The sequence below is a fragment of the Limulus polyphemus genome, unplaced genomic scaffold, assembly GCF_000517525.1.
Source record: "Limulus polyphemus unplaced genomic scaffold, Limulus_polyphemus-2.1.2 Scaffold6, whole genome shotgun sequence".
NCBI classification, from domain to species: domain Eukaryota; kingdom Metazoa; phylum Arthropoda; class Merostomata; order Xiphosura; family Limulidae; genus Limulus; species Limulus polyphemus.
Genome location: NW_013665616.1, coordinates 1,437,230 through 1,455,527, shown reverse-complemented (window position 1 = coordinate 1,455,527; position 18,298 = coordinate 1,437,230). Strand labels below are relative to the sequence as shown.

The following is an 18,298-nucleotide window of genomic DNA, read 5'->3' as shown; positions in this document are numbered from 1 at the left end:
AACAGTTTCAACTTAATCCTTTTATTCCTTGCAAGCTTTTTAGATTATTTCCTGTGCTAAATGTGCAGTTTAAAACGACAATATTCTATTGGTAATTGCTCAAACGCTGTAATTTCTGTGTCTGAAAATGAGGTTGGCTTAATTCTTGCCAGGTCTTTTATTATTGTTTGAAAAAAAATATATATACACGTGGCCTATTACAGGACTAAAGGCCTTGTCATGACGTTTCATCTATTGGGAATCACTGTTTTGTAAAAGGAGAATCTTCAGGAGAATGATTAGTTACACTAGCTTCTTTTACACTTGAAGAAATACTGTATACATTTTGCCATTGTAGATATTCCTGTGGTGATTAGAGAGTCCTTTAAAACATTATTTTTTTTCCAATGAACTTTCACCTTGAAAATGAAAACATATATCTTGAACTTGTTGGTAATTACAGTGTTTCTATTCAGGTAATGGAAAACATCCGGGTACCACCAGTCAAGTTTTTTTTATATATATAAGCTTTTGCAATTGGCTTTTTTAATAGTAGTTTTTTATGGTTGAAAACAGACATGTGATATCAACATATAAGTTTACCTCTTTGGTTTTATTTCATTATTACATCTTGACGACGTTACATTGTGGTATTTGTTTTTCTACCACAGACAGTGCTTTAGCGACACTGTGTCTTCAGCTGGTCTTTCTTTCTGTTCTCCTTATATTGCATTAGTTTTCAGTCATCCAGTAATCTTTTTGTTACTTTTTAAACTTTTTTCAAGTAACAACGAAAATGTTATATCCGTATCATTAATTGTATATCATCATTATTACTGGTTTTTCGCAGCTATAGCTGACGTTTTATTTTATTTTTTTGCTGCATGTATTATTCCTAGCCATTTACTAACTTATGATTGATTTCATATTTTCCCTTCAAGTGAAACAGAAAATTTATTAATCTATAATTTTTCTTTTTCAAAATAGCGCAAAGAAACGTAATTTTACGCAAGGTGTCTTATATATATACATCGATCAGCGTTAGGGTTACTAGGCAGATGATTTTGTATTATCTATACCCAGCTTTTTGCTTGAATCTACACGTTCAAATAAGTGTATGTGATTTTACTGATCTATAATTGCGGTACAGAATTCATCTGAATAAATTACAATTTTACTATTGCTAACTTTCATTTTTTCAGTTCAACATTACTTAGTTTGTGAATTTAGACACCATATGAGGAATTTTATACACACTCCTACGGATGATCGTTTGATATACTTTCACTTAGTATTCTATCAAAACACTTGAAGACGCACATTTATTAGTATTCTATTAAAACACTTGAAGACGCACATTTATTAGTATTCTATCAAAACACTTGAAGACGCACATTTATTAGTATTCTATTAAAACACTTGAAGACGTACATTTATTAGTATTCTATTAAAACACTTGAAGACGCACATTTATTAGTATTCTATCAAAACACTTGAAGACGCACATTTATTAGTATTCTATCAAAACACTTGAAGACGCACATTTATTAGTATTCTATCAAAACACTTGAAGACGCACATTTAATGTTTTCACTAACATTTTTCACAGCGTTCCGGCTTCCCTCAAAACAATAGTTATTGCAAAGCATATTATCAAAATGCTTGACAGCATTTCGTCTTTCCTCACAACATTAGTTATTACAAGGCAAAAAAACTTTTACTTTAACATGAGAAATGTTTGTATTTAAATGAAAATTATTGTAAATGACTCAGCATTTCTTTCCTGAGACCAATCCCTCTCTGGCCCACCAAAATAAAACAGTATCTTTGAGTTTGCCTAAACCACGAAAGGTCTTTCGTTCTCACGAGAAACTGATAAATAAAACAACAGATATACTTATAGATGTTGAGTTAAAATTATTATATCAATCCTTCCAAAAAAATGCAAACAAGACAGTAGGGATGGTATTTACATCATTCCTATATAATAAATAGCACAGGCACATAGTGTAGTAGAATGTTAACAGACAAAAATAGGATAAATTAAACTCAATTGTGATTGAATAGTTATATATTTTGCTATATGTTAATTATTGCATGTGCTATTTTGTAGGGATGATACAAATGCCATACTTACATTCTTATTTGAAACGTTTTTTCTTTACTTGTTTTTAATGCAGTGTTTCAATAGACATAGGAAGATTGTATGTATAGCCAAGTTTTAAATACACTGAGGTTCCAACTGTAATATTTATTGTTTATCTATTATTGACTGGTAATTCCTGTTTCACCCTGTACGTTTTTAAGAGAATACCAAATTTATGTAAAAAAGCTAACTTCAAGAGGTAATGATAACATCGTTTACACTAGAATTATGATTTTTTTTTTATTTAATACTAGTTATTAATAATACATACGAAAGCGGATACTCCGTTTGGAATTATGTCACCTCAGTGAAATTGGTTGACACCATTGTTTTGGTTTTTGAGTTATCATGTTAAAAAAATAAGAACAGGAAATTCAAACTTTTTGCTAGGATAGTTACAGACATTCCCAGAACTTGTGACTCAGTCATTACATAGATATTGTTATAAAACGAAACACTGTATAGTATTGTAAAGTTCTGATGACCTATTGAGGAGATATTTAAAATACCATTTCGATGAGTACTTCGAGCCATCCCTACTTGCATGATATGTGCCAATAATGCTACAAAGCCTGAGTACCATTGTATTACAATAGAATATCTAGCATTGGATAAACACGTTTTAATAAAATAATCTAATATTGAGTTTTCTGTGAGATGACGTATTGTATAATAAGCAGAAATATGCAATTACAGAGAAGCGATTATCTGTGTTTGATATATTATGGCTTGTCGAATGAATGGGATCACCTTTTTCTTTTTTTCATGTAGGTCGGGTGTGGCTTATTGGTTATTGTACTGAACTGTGTACCTGAAGGTCTATGGCTTAGAGTACGTGGGTGTGTTATAAGAGTGATATTTAAACTCCACTATTCAATTAACGTAGTAAAAGAATTGGCAGTGAGCAATGTTGACCAGATATTTTCCGTTAGTCTATCAGTAAAAACCTGGGACGGTATTACGTCGATTACGAAATTTATGAAAGAAAATCTTTTTTTCCTATAATAGACTTCTCCATGCCGACAGATAGTTTTAAGCAAGGAATTTCTTATGGTATTTTGTGTGTTAGAGTACAAACGGTATCACTTTACAATAACTATTGTGCTAATTATATTGTATGATTCCCAATTACACTCGTGATTTTCTTTTCGATTAAGGAATTACATAAAATATGAATTTGTATTTTCAAAGCCTAAGACTAGTTGTGAAAATGTTCTCCAAATATTATCTTTCGATTAAGTTAAAATTAATGGATTGTTCAGCCAATCTCAAGTCAATGGTAAGAAATGTCGAAATAATGGCTTAGTCAGATTATCAAAATATAATTCTTTGGAGCCTAGTTTTCAGGATGTTAAACGTAACCTAGGCCACTAACATCTATACTCTTTAAAGTACGCAGACTCTTTAGCATAACATCGGTTCAAAATAGTAAATATTTTAAGAAACGTTGTAAAAATTTCGAAAAACGAAAATTTTAAAAACTGCTATTCAAACACTTTCCTAGCAAGAAACGTAAATGGTTAATTCTATTTTTGTTTTCTGTAATATCTGAGTGATCTAATTTTAGATATTCTCACATTCTCTTATTCAGTTGGTCCCGGCCCGGTATGGCCAGGTGGTTAGGGCGCTATCTGAGGGTCGCGGGTTCGAATCCCCGTCCCACCAAATATGCTCGCCCTTTCAGCCGCCAGGGCGTTATAATGTTACAGTCAATCCCACTATTCGTTGGTAAAAGAGTAGCCCAATCGTTGGCGGTGGGTGGTGAGAACTAGCTGCTTTCCCTCTAGTCTTACACTGCTAAATTAGAGACGGCTAGCGCAGATAACTCTCGTGTAGCTTTGCGCGAAATTAAAAAAAAACAAAACAGCCCCCCCCCCCCAGTGGCACAGCGGCATGTCTGCGAACTTGCAACGCTAGAAATCGGGTTTCGATACCCGTGGTGAGAAGTGTACAGATAACCCATTGTGTAGCTTTGTGCTTAAATCCAAACAAACAGTTGTGACATCTTCAGTTTATTTTCTCGAAAATAATGAAAATAACATCTTTATGGGAAAATATGCTTCAACTGAATTTTAAATAAGTGGGCGCAAAAGAACATTTTCAGCAACTGCGTCGCTGTAATAAGTCGATACAATAGGTATCACGTCGTTTCCCTGAAAGGGGGCCAAGTCCGCGTTAGGGGGTCACCTGTTTTAATCACTTGCACCATTATATAGAAGTGTGTTGTCTGTCAGTCAGTCAGCAGATACTAAAATGACGTCACATAGGGGACACTTAACTTTCCAACTTGTGCTGTCGTGACGTCAATAAAACGTGCACATGCTATGAATCACGAGAAGAATTATGCAATCTGTAGACTACGACACGGCATGACATATGAACTTTCAAAACAAGAAGTAAAAATATGTGTTACTCTTTATTTTGGTATTATTTACTCTTGAAACAGAACACTTTTGGGAACTCTGGGGAAGTACATCTAGCATATTGAAGTATGATAGCGAAAGGTTCTGTTCATGGCTCAAATAAAAATTATGCATAACATAAAACTATCGTTAAGTGCATGTCTACACAGACCGAATTCAACTAACAAAAATTCCAAAATTTACTGTTTCGTAACTTATTAAAAGAGTAATGATAATAGTTAAAAACGACCGTGTGATTTTGACGTTCTAATTATGCGTGTCCACGTGCGAAAATAAGTTGTAATACGTAGGAAGTTTGAAAATCACAGCTGTTGATCACTGGCGTAGCCTCGCTAAACTTAGGTCATTAACCCTTGAACAGGATATTTCCCTGGTGTGATATAATGCAGTGATGAGGTGTAAAAAAACTGTTCAGTTACTTGATAGGAAATGGATCACACTTATGATGTTTCATTTTAAAAATCTGCCTGTTGTGTCGTGTGAACATACCTTATAGTTGTGCATAAAAGAAAATTGCTGAATAAAACAAACAAAAAACACGTATAATATCCTTAAATCCTTTATTAATCTATCTTAGAAATCAAAATTATTTCACACTATGTACCAGTACCATCAATAGGAGTTAAAACTAAGTTTTTTTGTGTTTTTTTAATAACAAGCCCTTACTTCATTTCTAAGCCTAAAAATAACGCTTTTTATCAGAAATAATAAAAGACTTGCTTTTTATAGCACATCTCTTGAAAAAAGTAAGTTTTTATTCGAGATGAAACCCGCACTTAATTTAATATCAGTACAAAACTATGGAATCATTACATTGTGACTCTGGCATAGAGAGCACTAGTCTGATAAAATATAAAAACTGAAAAAAAAAATGTGATGTAACGTACACTTTTTACTTCTAATTATATTTTACAATATACAGAAAATAAAACTAGGGCATTACATACTCAGATTATGCACTTTACTACTCAGTACAAATGTAAATCAACTTTGTTTGATATTTATGGACGTCATTTCCTTTTGACCAGCGTAATAGTACGTGCCTTACATATTTTGAGTATATATATACTGGGGAGCAGTTGAGTGTAAATCTAATTAATGAATAATTAAATGTAGCTAAATAAATCTTTTTCTCTTCAAAAATTCCATTCTTACTTAACCTTTAATGAGTTTACATTAGTATCATCAACGATTTTATGAGTCTGTAAAGTCTCTATATAGAAAAAACATGAAATGTTATCATAGAATGTTCTTACTTGAACCACATGCTGTGTCAGTTAAGAATCCTGTCTTTATAATGTTTCAGCAGCAATTTCTGCCGTTAAAAAACTTGTGAACCATCTTTGTTATAAATAATAATAAATTTATGTATTTTTTTGTAATTGCTAATACTCCACGTCATTTCTCGTATTCAAATACGATTTTCAATGTTAATCAGCTAGTTGTTAACACGTGAGTTTCAAATTGTGACAGAAAGCTCCAAAGTGTTAATTCTTTCTCTTCTGTTTTACGTATTCGGGTGCATAATTACACGTAGGCGTGAATGCGTGATTGGAACTGAAAGGATTGGTCACATGTGTTTTTTTTAAACTCTTTAACACATTCTTATCGTTGTTTAAATGATGCATAATTAACCAGTAGGTAATAAATGACAGTGTCGTGTATTACGCATGATATTTATTTTTGCTCTGTTTTTTTTATTTCAGCTAGTATATGCAGTTGCATTCGTTATTGAGTTGTGGTGGATCATAGAAGCTGAAGGTGAATCTCTTTTTGTTTTGTATTTATGATTTAAAAACTTATCAGTAACATTAATGTCATATGGACTTTATTTAAGATGGCAATTCTCTAAAAGCTGCCTATATCAGTTTTTCGAATATGTGCAAATGTAAAGTTATAGACTAATCTATGTAGAGAAGGAAATAAGACCCGAGTATTTATACAGTTCAAACAAATTGTTCGATTTCCATTTTGAATATTGATGCCTATCTTTGAGTACAGTCTACAAACGTGGAAAAGGCAAAGTGACTTAAATGAAAACATTATAATTATAAAAATAAAATGTAGCAAGATAAATTTTGAGCGCGGTTACTCACACTTGCTCTTTTATCCTAAATAAAGATCTACATAAAAGAGTAGTTTTAGAATCAGTATTAAATTTTACTTTCATATTAGTTTACAGATGCATAAAAAGTGACCAGATCTTCCTATACCCTCAGTATCCAGTCCTCTTCCCACAAGAAGTGATTAATAACAAAATTGACTTTCGACGCTCCCACAGTATCTGAAAGTTAGATTCAAGCGAATGTAAAACATGGCTATTAAAGCGCCAAAATTATTTGGTTAACTAAAGCGTATAATTTGCTTTCAAATTATAACCGTGAAGCGTAGCTTTCTGATTTTAAGTAATTTTAAAGAACTAAAATGCAATGAGAAGACCTAAGCTATTTACTACAATAATACGAATATTCTTTAGTTTCCAAACTTCTATTAACAATTATAATAAAATGAATTTTTGATTTCAAACTAAACTTGAAAGAACAATGAACATACAAAAGTTACGTAAGCTTAATTAAACTCTATTATTCTTTATACTTAGGTTTATAACAGATATTGAATGCCATCAAACATACGACAGAAGCTTAGTTTTCTAGGAATAAAACTCCACAAATGCCTAAATAAACATTAGTTTTGTTCTCGTCGGAAAGTAACATTGCTTTGGAAAACGTCTGAGCTACAGCTATTAAGAAACACAACTTTAGACTCGGGTTAATGTGTTTGTTCTGAAGCAAAGCCACATAGGGTTATCTTCTGTGTTCACCGCGTGGAATCGAACCTCGGATTTTAGAGTTGCAAATCCGTAGACTTACCGCTATCCCACCGGGGGACATACTCATGTTAAAGAGAAAACTGAAAATAATTCTTCAATATCATCCAATTACAATAACCAGAAAAACATATGTTTAGCCTTCTTTCTTATCTCAGAATAGGCATGTTTCAAACTATTATACAAAAATATAAAACATTGGTATTCGGATATTACATAGAATACTTTCATTGAAACATTTAAGACAGAGCTGTACAAAAGATGCGGGACAATATGCGCTACCTTTAAAAATGGGACAGCTTTAAGCATGTAAGTCCACTGGAGTATCAGATGAATACTTGTTCCAAAATTATGTGATAAAGTTGTGTTTCAATGTATTTTAGTAATTTAGTTTGAAAACTGATAATTTGGAATATAATGCTGAATAAGTTAAAAGAAAATAAAACTGACAATATAATGTTACTTCATGTATTCTTTAACAGCAATAAAATTATTATTTCAGGACCTTATGTATTCTGTTAAAAATACACAAATATGTAAATACATTTTTCTGTGTTTTCTCTAATTAGTCAAACTACCGGTGCCGTCGTATATCTTAGCGGCTGGTTATTTCTTTACCTTGGTGATGTCCTTCGCTTTACTCGCCGGCCTTGGCCTGGTAAGTGGCTCCCTCTAGTAAGTACTTCTCTCAAAACCTGACGTAAGAACTTGCATGACTGCTTTTTTAAACATTTCCTGGATTTTAAATAAATTATAGCAGAAAAAAAACACATAAAAAAACGTTTTCATCCTGAAAACAAACGATTTTATCTAAAGCTTTTTCAAAACTATAATACATGCTTAGATGTTTCAAGTACATGTTTTTAAATAACCATTTTTTTTAGTCTGTCAAGGTAACAGAGACCCATGTTTTAGGAAGATTAATAACACATACTCTTTTTCTGTGAGAACACAAGGTAGTACTTTTGAATAGTTCAAAAATTTTATAAAATGAATAGATGTAGAAATGTATGTAGTATATATATATCTATATATACACCTGGCTGTGTTTATATACGTGAATGTATATATATATATATCTGTATACACCTGGCTGTGTTTATATACGTGAATGTATATATATATATCTATATACACCTGGCTGTGTTTATATACGTGAATGTATATATATATATATTATATACACCTGGCTGTGTTTATATACGTGAATGTATATATACATATATATAATATACATTAAAGGTAACGATGGTCCTCAAGAAATTATTAATATTTAAATTATTCTGTAAGAAATTATAATTGTTGTCATTTTCGTTGGCGTACAGAAAAGATCCAAGTATCTGTTAGGATGGCTTTTTGTGGTGATCCTGTTTTACTTCCCAGAATGTGGATTGGTCTTATTCATGAGCCTTTATTATTGGGTAAGTGTAAAAGATGTAAAAATGTAACTTTACTATGAGAACTTTTTAATTTTATCTAGGAAATAAAACGTACGTATAAATTTTGCAGATTTTACTTGTTTGTTATTAAGCCAAACGGATTACATTTGCCAATCCTAATGCAGGGATCAAACTTCGAATTTAAGCGTAAAAATCTCTCAAGTCTGCCGACTAGCTACTGGGAAGTTTTGTTGTAGAATGACCTGCAGTTTGTTCTTGTAGAAATTTACCACTTCTTAGAACATAAGTTTATCTTTAATTAACCGCAGATGTTATACCTTTGACATTAAGTAAGTCAATTATGACAATTGTATTTCTGGCCAGTGAATAAAACAACAACAACAACAAAAAAACATTTCAGTGACTGGCGTTGAAAGTTGGGCAACGGCTACGTTCTTTCCAATTTCAAACATATATATAATTACTTGACAAAACAAGCCTTATTTAAAGTACAAAAAATAAACTCGCAAAATGATTAACTAATCTGCAAACACACCTTTAAAACGTGCAGAATGAGTTACTGACCTCATTTTGCCTGTTTAAGCCTTACAGGCAGACAACACGACCGTACAGACAATGCAAATATTTCGTTTTTCACCGACGAGGTTCACCAAATTCAGAATTCTACTAATTTGATCTTAATCTAAAAGTAGCACGCTTAACCATTCACAATTCTATTTTTTTTCTTTTTCGTTTTTTTCTGAGCTCCGCAAATTAGAATTTTAGCGAAAAAACTAACTTTCAGTTAGCTTGTTCTGGATTTGGGATATGCCAGTAAGTTAGACTGCTTCTGGGGAATTCCATCCCTCGCCAGTAATCCTAGACAAAGATAGACCAAACAATAAGATGGTGGGTGAATTACACGACATGTTTTAAATATACACTCACAATGTGTAATTATAATACGTATACAGGTATGTTTATGGCCTAACTTAAAAATATCAAAACGTAACGTTTGATATAAGCATCTCTTAAAATATATAGGAAGGAAAGGGGGGGAATCATAGCGAACCCCGTCAAATAGAAATACTAAGGTTATTGATTTTGTTGTATTTCACGTGAGTTTTCCGTATGAGGACAGTGAACATTTCTAATGCTATACTGAATCAATTATCATGGAAATGCAACTTAATAAATAATGAAATGTGTTTCGTATGTTACTTTAATTTTTCATTATTGGAGAGAGGGAGGGGATCGTCACGGCCCACCAAATGCACACATTTGAAGTTTTTTGCTGTTGTTGTTTTTACTGTTCATACTTGACCAGCAGAAAGGTTTTCTGCTTTCATATAGCGTATTGGACATGTGACAAAGGTGGACGTTTGTCAATTCCAACATGAAATTTTGTCAGAGCAGTCCAAACAAATTACAAGCATGTTAATAATGTATCAAAATAAAATCATCTTCTTTAAAAATTAAACCAATTTTTAGAATTTTTAACCAGATGATAAACATAGGCTATGGTTTATAGTAACAATAACAACAAAATACGTTGCAATACATAACCTGATAATAACATTTAACAACAGAGAAATCAAGGAAGGAGCTTTATCAATTAAGTGATATTAATTTATAACACGGGAAAGTGGGATTTTGAACAATCTCTTTCAATATGTTTACGTACGATAGATCCCTAAATTATTATTGTTACAGCCAACATTAGCATTAAAAACTTAGCAAGTTTTAGAAAAGTGACACAAATTTTATGTAATACTGATAAAACTCAAAAATCAATATAAGAACGTATATATATATATATATACATGTACCTTGCAAATAAATGTTACATAATTAGAGTTTGTGTACAGAATCTGAAAAACCAATAAGAGTTTTGTGAATTATGAATTCAGTGATTCAGGAAACATTTTTTTTTGTGTGTGCAATATATATGTAATACATTTATATTTTTAGGGTTTGGACACTTACTACGGATTAACCGAATTTGTATTTTACATCTGCCGGGCAGTAATCAACGTAAGTTTATTTCATATTTGTTTAATCTTCAATTCTGGAGCAATGCTAATACAAATGAGAATTCTTAAAAAGTTTATACAATTTTTTAACGTTATTATCTTTTTCAGACTAATCTATATTAAACTTTCTAATTAGATAAATTATAATGTTTTTGTAGCAAGAAACATAGAAAGCTACCTTAAAATAGTGTATTATCTTATAATAGGCCTCATACTAAGTTCTAATATTCATATAGCTTATAGAAAAACGTTTTTTTTCTTCTAATTCCATAGACATGAATATATATTATATATTATCCTCAAGTCCTTGACCAAACATATTGTCAAAATTAGGTAAAAAGCAAAACCTTCTTTATTTATATTTACTCCTACTTTCTGATCTCCTGTTAAAAATACTTATCATTTTAAGTAAGAATGGAAAAGAAATGTACATTGTTTGCTAGTTGCCAGGAGTTGTATTCCTTGGCTGATAGTAAGGAAACGCATTCCTTGACTAGTTGTCAAGAGCTGTATCCATTGGCTGGTAGTCAGGAAATATATTGCTTGACTATAAGTCAGATAATGTATTATTTGGTTATGAGTCCGATAATGTATTATTTGGCTGTAAGTCAGGAAATGTATTCCTTGGCTATAAGTCAGGAGATGTATTCCTTGGCTAGCAGTCAAGAAACATATTCCTTGGCTAGTATTCGGGAAATGTAATACTTGGCTAGTATTCAGGAAATGTATTCATTGAGTAGAAGTCAGAAAATGTATTTCTTGGCTAGAAGTCAGGAAATGTATTCCTTGGCTATAAGTCAGGAAATGTATTCCTTGGCTAGTAGTCAGAAAGTAATAAAAGGTATAATTATTTGTTTATAACAAAAGAATTATAAAGTACGCGACATGCCATACTATTGCCAAACCAAGACATGTTACTTTAATTCATTGGTAATTTTTGCTGATCAGAAACGTACCAAAACAAGCGTATTAAAAGTAAAATATAAAAGTCTGTAACAATTGGTTCTCCTTCTATTTGTTTTCGTGTACCGTACTCTTGGTTGAAATTGCCACCTCAAACTTATGAGGTATGGAGATGTTTTTACTTATATTATTTTCTTTTTTTCCTTCTAATAAAAGCATGTACACGTGAAGATGACTTAACAGTGAAATTCTTATATTATAAACCAGTACAACTTAGAGATAATATTAATATATTATTTCGTTAGTAATTTACTATATTAAATTAGCATTTCAGAAGTTTTTATTATTCGCTTAATAGGTAGTTTTTGTAAATTAGAAAAGAATCATTTTGGGGAAAAAATCAATGATATTAATAAATGTGTTTTTTTATTACAAGTATTACTATAATTTTTAGAACCTTTAAACTAGAAAGGAAGAAAATTCTTATAAACGTATGTAAGGAAAGACAAAAGAATCGGGCAATTCTTTACTCAATAAAATTTATTTTGGAGGTTTTTGAATTCTATATATTTTTATTGCAGTATTTGTAGAAAAATCCTAGAGATGGCGATACAGTCTACGAAAAAAGTGTAGTTAATAATTTGAGTAGTATTTTATAAGTGGATTTCTTTTTGAAAATATTATTTTATTGATACTAACGCTAAAGATGTAATATGTACATATATTAGCATAATTATCTAATTCTACAAATCAAACCCAAACTTATAGGTCCTTTGTATTGTGTGTGTCCAGTCGCAGTACAGCTCATGGCAGGAAGAAAAAGATGTAATGCGGCGTCTAGAGAACCTAAATGTCGTCCCAAAGTCCAATTATAATTCTGTAAGTATTAAATCAAGTTCTCTGTCATTTAGCTGAACAGAAATTTTAAACTGGCACTAGAACAATTGATTGTTATGAAATGCAGTAATCCGGAGAGAGTGTTACGTCAGCAGGTTGTTTACAAGATCTCAAATCAGCCTGTAGTTTTGTAAATGTTGTGAAACAAGATTAATTAAAAAATGCTGTAAAAACACCCTAAATTGTACAAGTATAATTTATACTATTATTTTTTCAAAATCAAAGCTACCTTTTTACGTAACAAAAAAGAAAGGTTTTTTTTTGTTCTTCGAGCACTAAACTACACAATGGAGCTTTGAACCTCGAATTTTAGCTTAATGACTCTAGAAAATTACCACTGACCCACTCGGGAACAAAAAAAAAGTTATATCGATGCCAGCCAAGTGTTACAGAGTTTGATTTTTTAAAAATTTTCTTCAGGTCAATTCACAACTTTGTTGTTATTAGTAATTGCTTAGAAATAATATCCTAATAGAGGGTAAAACATTGTATATATAGGTTGAGTACGTTTTAATGAAACGAGTTTGGAGTCTCACCACGTCGTTACCGTATGTGTCTACAAGTCAAGTTATGTTATATTTAACTGCCTTAAGTCTTAACAATAGTCCTGCAGCGTAGTTTCTATTGCAAAAGGCTCCATCGTAAGGCTGTCATGTTCAAAGTACACTACTCCTCTATGATGCTTTACATAATTAATCTAGCGTACGAGTACGACGATTTCCCAACGCCCATTTCAACAATCCTATCACACACATACCAACAAGTACTGCTTCTGGCGGCTCGATAGATATGTTTTCGTATGGAATAGCATGGGTTCTCCAGCTTCTTGATTATGTTGCGTACTGTTGAACAGATATATCGTGCAAGCACAGATGGAGATTCTTATTGATTATCTTGCGTACTGTTGAACAGATATATCGTGCAAGCACAGATGGAGATTCTTATTGATTATCTTGCGTACTGTTGAACAGATATATCGTGCAAGCACAGATGGAGATTCTTATTGATTATCTTGCGTACTGTTGAACAGATATATCGTGCAAGCACAGATGGAGATTCTTATTGATTATCTTGCGTACTAGTGTTTGGGGCATTTGGACGACTTTTGCCACAGATGTTTGGGTTAATGAATTCTCAACTGTTACACGATGTGAAACTTTGCCTACCACAGCTGGGGAAAGACTTATTGAAAGTATCTTTCTAGATGGTCGCAAGTTGATCTAATCGTCTGTACGTGAATGTTGCACACATTTTACAAACAGATATTGAATTTTATTTGTTATCTTTCAGACGTTTTAATTGAGGGCATGGAGCTATTATATTTAGTGATAAAAAGCAGTACCTACATTTGACAGATTTATTGCGTTAGTAGAACGTTGATAGGTGTGGGTTGGGTTTATTGTAGCCTTGTACGAGTATCGCAAGTTGATAATTTATATGTGGGTTTGATCGCTTTCTCTTTTGCTATTTATATTATATAGTAATTTTTTTAGACGGAGGAATGAAAAGCGAAATTAGTCGTCAATGTCTTTATGTGGGCTTTAAAGGTTTGTCAAATTTGCGGCCGAATTTTACTTAATTAATTCATATTGTATTCATTTTTAAAAGAACTCTCTCTAAAGAAAAATATTAATGTGCGTGTGTGAAAAGCGCTTTAAAATTACATCAGTTAGGTTTTTGTTATTACTCCGAACATTTGATCGTTTTAAATTATCTGTTTTCTATGATAGCAATACAACTCTGAAGTGTTTCATTGCTACTGTTTTTTTTTCACACACATGACGTTTTACAGTGGGTCAGCATCAACTTCCAGGACTCATAACGCTAAACTATGGGACTCGATTCCCTACGGTGGACAGATATCAGATAGCTAGTTGTGGAACCACCACCATCAATAGCATTTGGTGGTTAGGGCGCTTGACTCGCAATCTGAGGGTCTCGGGTTCGAATCTCCGTCACACCAAACATGCTCGCCCTTTCAGTCGTGGGGGCATTATAATGTGACGGTCAATCCCACTATTCGTCAGTAAAAGAGTAGCCCAAGAGTTGGCGGTGGGTGGTGATGACTAGCTGCCTTCCTTCTAGTCTTACACTGCTAAATTAGGGACGGCTAGCACAGATAGCCCTCGTGTAGCTTTGCGCGAAATTCAAAACAGACCAAACCAAACCAAAACAATCAATAACATTTATATGAAATTTGTGAAGTTACAGATATCCATTGTGAGATTTATTTCTTTCAGCATACGTGTTACTATTCGTAGTTACTTGCATGAATGATAGATTAACATCTTTACGTGGTATTACTATGATATTGGCTGTTAACAAGACAAAATAGTTGTGACTCGTAGTAAGCCAAACGATTAATAATGGCTTGGTTGTTGTTAAATTCAAAGCTACATAACGGGCTATCCGTGCTTTGCTTACTAAGGAAAATGAAATAGTTTTCAGTTTAGGAAAAAATTGGAATAGAAATTTTCAACCTAAACGGCAAGTTATGTACAAGTTGGCTAAACATATCTGGAGTTTTCGATTTCTTCACATACGTTTATAATCTGCTATATTTATATTTGTAAGATATGTGTATGTGTTTTCTTATAGCAAAGCCACTTCTGGCTATCTGCTGTGTCCACTGAGAAGAATCGAACCCCTGATTTTAGCGTTGTAAATCCGAAGACTTACCGCTGTCCCACCCGAGGGACGTTTGTAAGATAAATAGAAATTATTACAGTAATTGATTTGTGTTTCTACTGCCTTACTTACTAAATTCTTATGTTGTTTAACTTTTGTTGCTCAAATCCACCTTTTCTGTCTTTGTTATAAACATATAAAATTATAGCTCATTTTTTAAATCTTATTTTAATTTGTCGCACGTTTATAAACAAAGAATGTTTGATATAAAAAAACAAAACAAAAACACTATGCACACCGTACCAAAGTATCGAAACACAGTCAAATGTTTCTTCTCTGTTGTCTAGAGAAGTCACTTACTTGAAAAATAACTTTCATATCAGAAAAAAGGGTTTGGTTGCGATCCGTGGGCTCGTTATAAGAGTGACTGTCAAATCACACTATTAGGTCAGACAAGAGTAACCCAAGAGATGGCAGTGAGTGCTGTTTACTAGGTGCCTTCCCTCTCGTCAATCGGCTGAAAATTAGGGACGGCTATGTATAGATAGTCCTTTGTATAGCTTTGCTCAAAAATTCTGATAAAGTAAAAAATATATCAGGTAAAATGCATTTGTTTTAAGTTAGTTATACATCATATCTAAAACAGTTTCATGTACAAATTGACTATGTGGTTATCCATAATGTTTAAATTATTTTTATGTACATATTGCCTGTGTGGTGATCCACAATGTGTAAAACATTTTATGTACATATTGCCTGGCTGGTGATCCATAATGTTTAAATTATTTTTATGTACATATTATCGATGATGATTCATAATGTTAAAAATATTTTATGTGGTGATCCACAATGTCTAAAATATTTTCCTGTACATATTGCCTGAGTGGTAATCCATAATGTGCAAGACATTTTCCTGTATATATATTGGCTGACTGGTGATCCATATTGTCTAAAATATTTTCCTGTACATATTTTGGTTGGATGGTAATCCTACGGTTTTGTGAGTTATCATTTTCGGACATTTGGTTACAAATATGAAAATATACAATCTGAGTAGTTTTTAACAGAATTTCACTTAACCGAGAAACAATGCTAACTACGTGGTGAACATCTGCATATAGATGCTAACTACGTGGTGAACATCTGTATATAGAATTAGGCAATTGTATAACTTCTAGGTTTGACGAAGATACTCTTATTCTAATTTTGGTAGGAATATGGGTTTGTACGTAGGTTTGTTTAGAACAAAGCCACATTGGGCTATTTGCTGTGCCCTCCGTGGGGAATCGAATCTCGGACTTTAGCGTTGTAAGTTCATAGCCTTACCGCTGTTCCACCGGGGTACTTTTGTAGAAATAATAGCCCATTAATAAAGGATCCTGTTAGCTTTCTGGATACTTCTATTTCGTTATATTCGTATCTACTTTCAGTATTCTGACAAGTGTGTATAAAAGATCGTCTTATATTCCAACATAGCGTAAACAAATTTATGCATTAATTTTTTATTTGAGTATTCGACATTAACTTTCTAATGTTTAGAGGAAGGAGAGTAAAAAAAGTATATAACGCTGTTTTTTTTTATAATAACATAAGGTATTTCGTTTTTATGGCATGTCAATGTGTTTACAAATTAATACTTTATTTTAATATTTTTAAAATTTCTGTTTTAACTTCTTTGGTCCAGGCAAGTATAATACAATAAAAACTGTTTTTGTTTTAATAACATTCATATTTTTTTATATAGTAATAATATTTTATATCAAGGAATTCGTCCACATTTTTTTTCTTTGGAAGGTTTCCCTACTAAGTGATCAGGGTTCCGGAATAAGCAAACAGAATGGTATATCAAATAATGGCCATACTTCAGGAACATTGGAAAGATTCCGAAGTGGACAAGTTCACGACAGCGAATTACACTTTAACGGTATTCCTAACGGAGGCGTCATGAACCTCAGCCGTAATCCGTCTAATTCTTCTAATTTATATACCAAACGACAAAATGGATTTACTACTTTTGGTATACCAGCCAATGGGGTCTCCAATTCTGATAAATCGGTATTTCTAGGAAGGCCAATTCCTCCTCCACCTCCTCCCGGGTCAGCAGCATTTTTTAGGAGTGAATTTGATGCTGCATCTTTCAGTGATTTTATGACGTCACGGCCACGAGCTCATGCACGATCTCTAAGTGATTTCGGCTACGCCTTACAGAGACAAGTGATGACTGACAGCGCTTCAGATATGCCAAATTACCATTCTTACGTGAATAGTGGTTTTTTTGCAAACGACCAAGATTCGATAAGAGATTATAGGAATGGGTTTTCTAGTGCAAACAGCAGTATTGGATATTCGACGCAAAGTTTGGAAAGGTCTAAATACAGAAGGACACCTTCACAAAGACGTGCCCGTTCACTGGAAGATATTACTCTTCAGATAACTGATGATGTAACATTGAGGAAACTACCAGAAGATCCTTTCCAGTACTTAGGAAGACCTGGAAGTAGAATGCCTGATGATGTACAGTCCAGTTCTACAGATAGTATACGAGACATTGCGCTGTGAAGTCTCTTACGTGACATATTATGTAAGAAATAAACAATTTGGCCTTAAATTACAAGAAATTAAGAATCACTATGATGAATATCAATTTTTCTTTTTGTTCAATGTCGAGAAAGCTTCATGCAAGAAAACTTTGTATACAATTATCATAACATTTTCAATGATTATGTGATGATGCTTTCCATCTAGTACAAACAATAAGGCATGTAAATATATATATCTGTATCTGCCTCTCTCTCGATATATATATATATATCCGTTCATCTGTGTGCATACGTATATTATCGTCACTACAAGCATTATTGAAATCTTTTTAAGCCTGTACAGTTGCATGGATTTTCTGTTTTTATTGTAGTTTGTATGTTCGTTATTTTTTAGCTTTCTGACTAAAATGTCAGTAAATCTTAAGACACAATATCATTACAGTTTTACAAATAATTTTATTACTGTACTAGCTTTCCAGTTCTTAGTTTATTTTAATAGTGTTACCAAAACTAAAAATATATATTGATAAACAAATTATTTAA

The 18,298-nt window shown here is 32.5% G+C and overlaps 1 protein-coding gene across 2 annotated transcripts in view; it reads left to right on the top strand.

The window, feature by feature from the left end:
• The window catches only part of LOC106475073, a 68,831-nt gene extending 50,737 nt beyond the window's left edge, over positions 1 to 18,094 (top strand). For both annotated transcript variants that reach the window (XM_022381321.1, XM_022381302.1), the window contains exons 2-7: positions 6,255 to 6,309; positions 7,945 to 8,033; positions 8,701 to 8,796; positions 10,726 to 10,788; positions 12,459 to 12,569; positions 17,010 to 18,094. In XM_022381321.1, coding sequence (XP_022237029.1) covers positions 8,001 to 8,033; positions 8,701 to 8,796; positions 10,726 to 10,788; positions 12,459 to 12,569; positions 17,010 to 17,774 — 1,068 coding nt within the window. In that variant the 5' untranslated portion in view covers positions 6,255 to 6,309; positions 7,945 to 8,000 and the 3' untranslated portion in view covers positions 17,775 to 18,094. The remainder of the gene's footprint in view (positions 1 to 6,254; positions 6,310 to 7,944; positions 8,034 to 8,700; positions 8,797 to 10,725; positions 10,789 to 12,458; positions 12,570 to 17,009) is intronic.
• Positions 18,095 to 18,298: the final 204 nt, after the last annotated feature.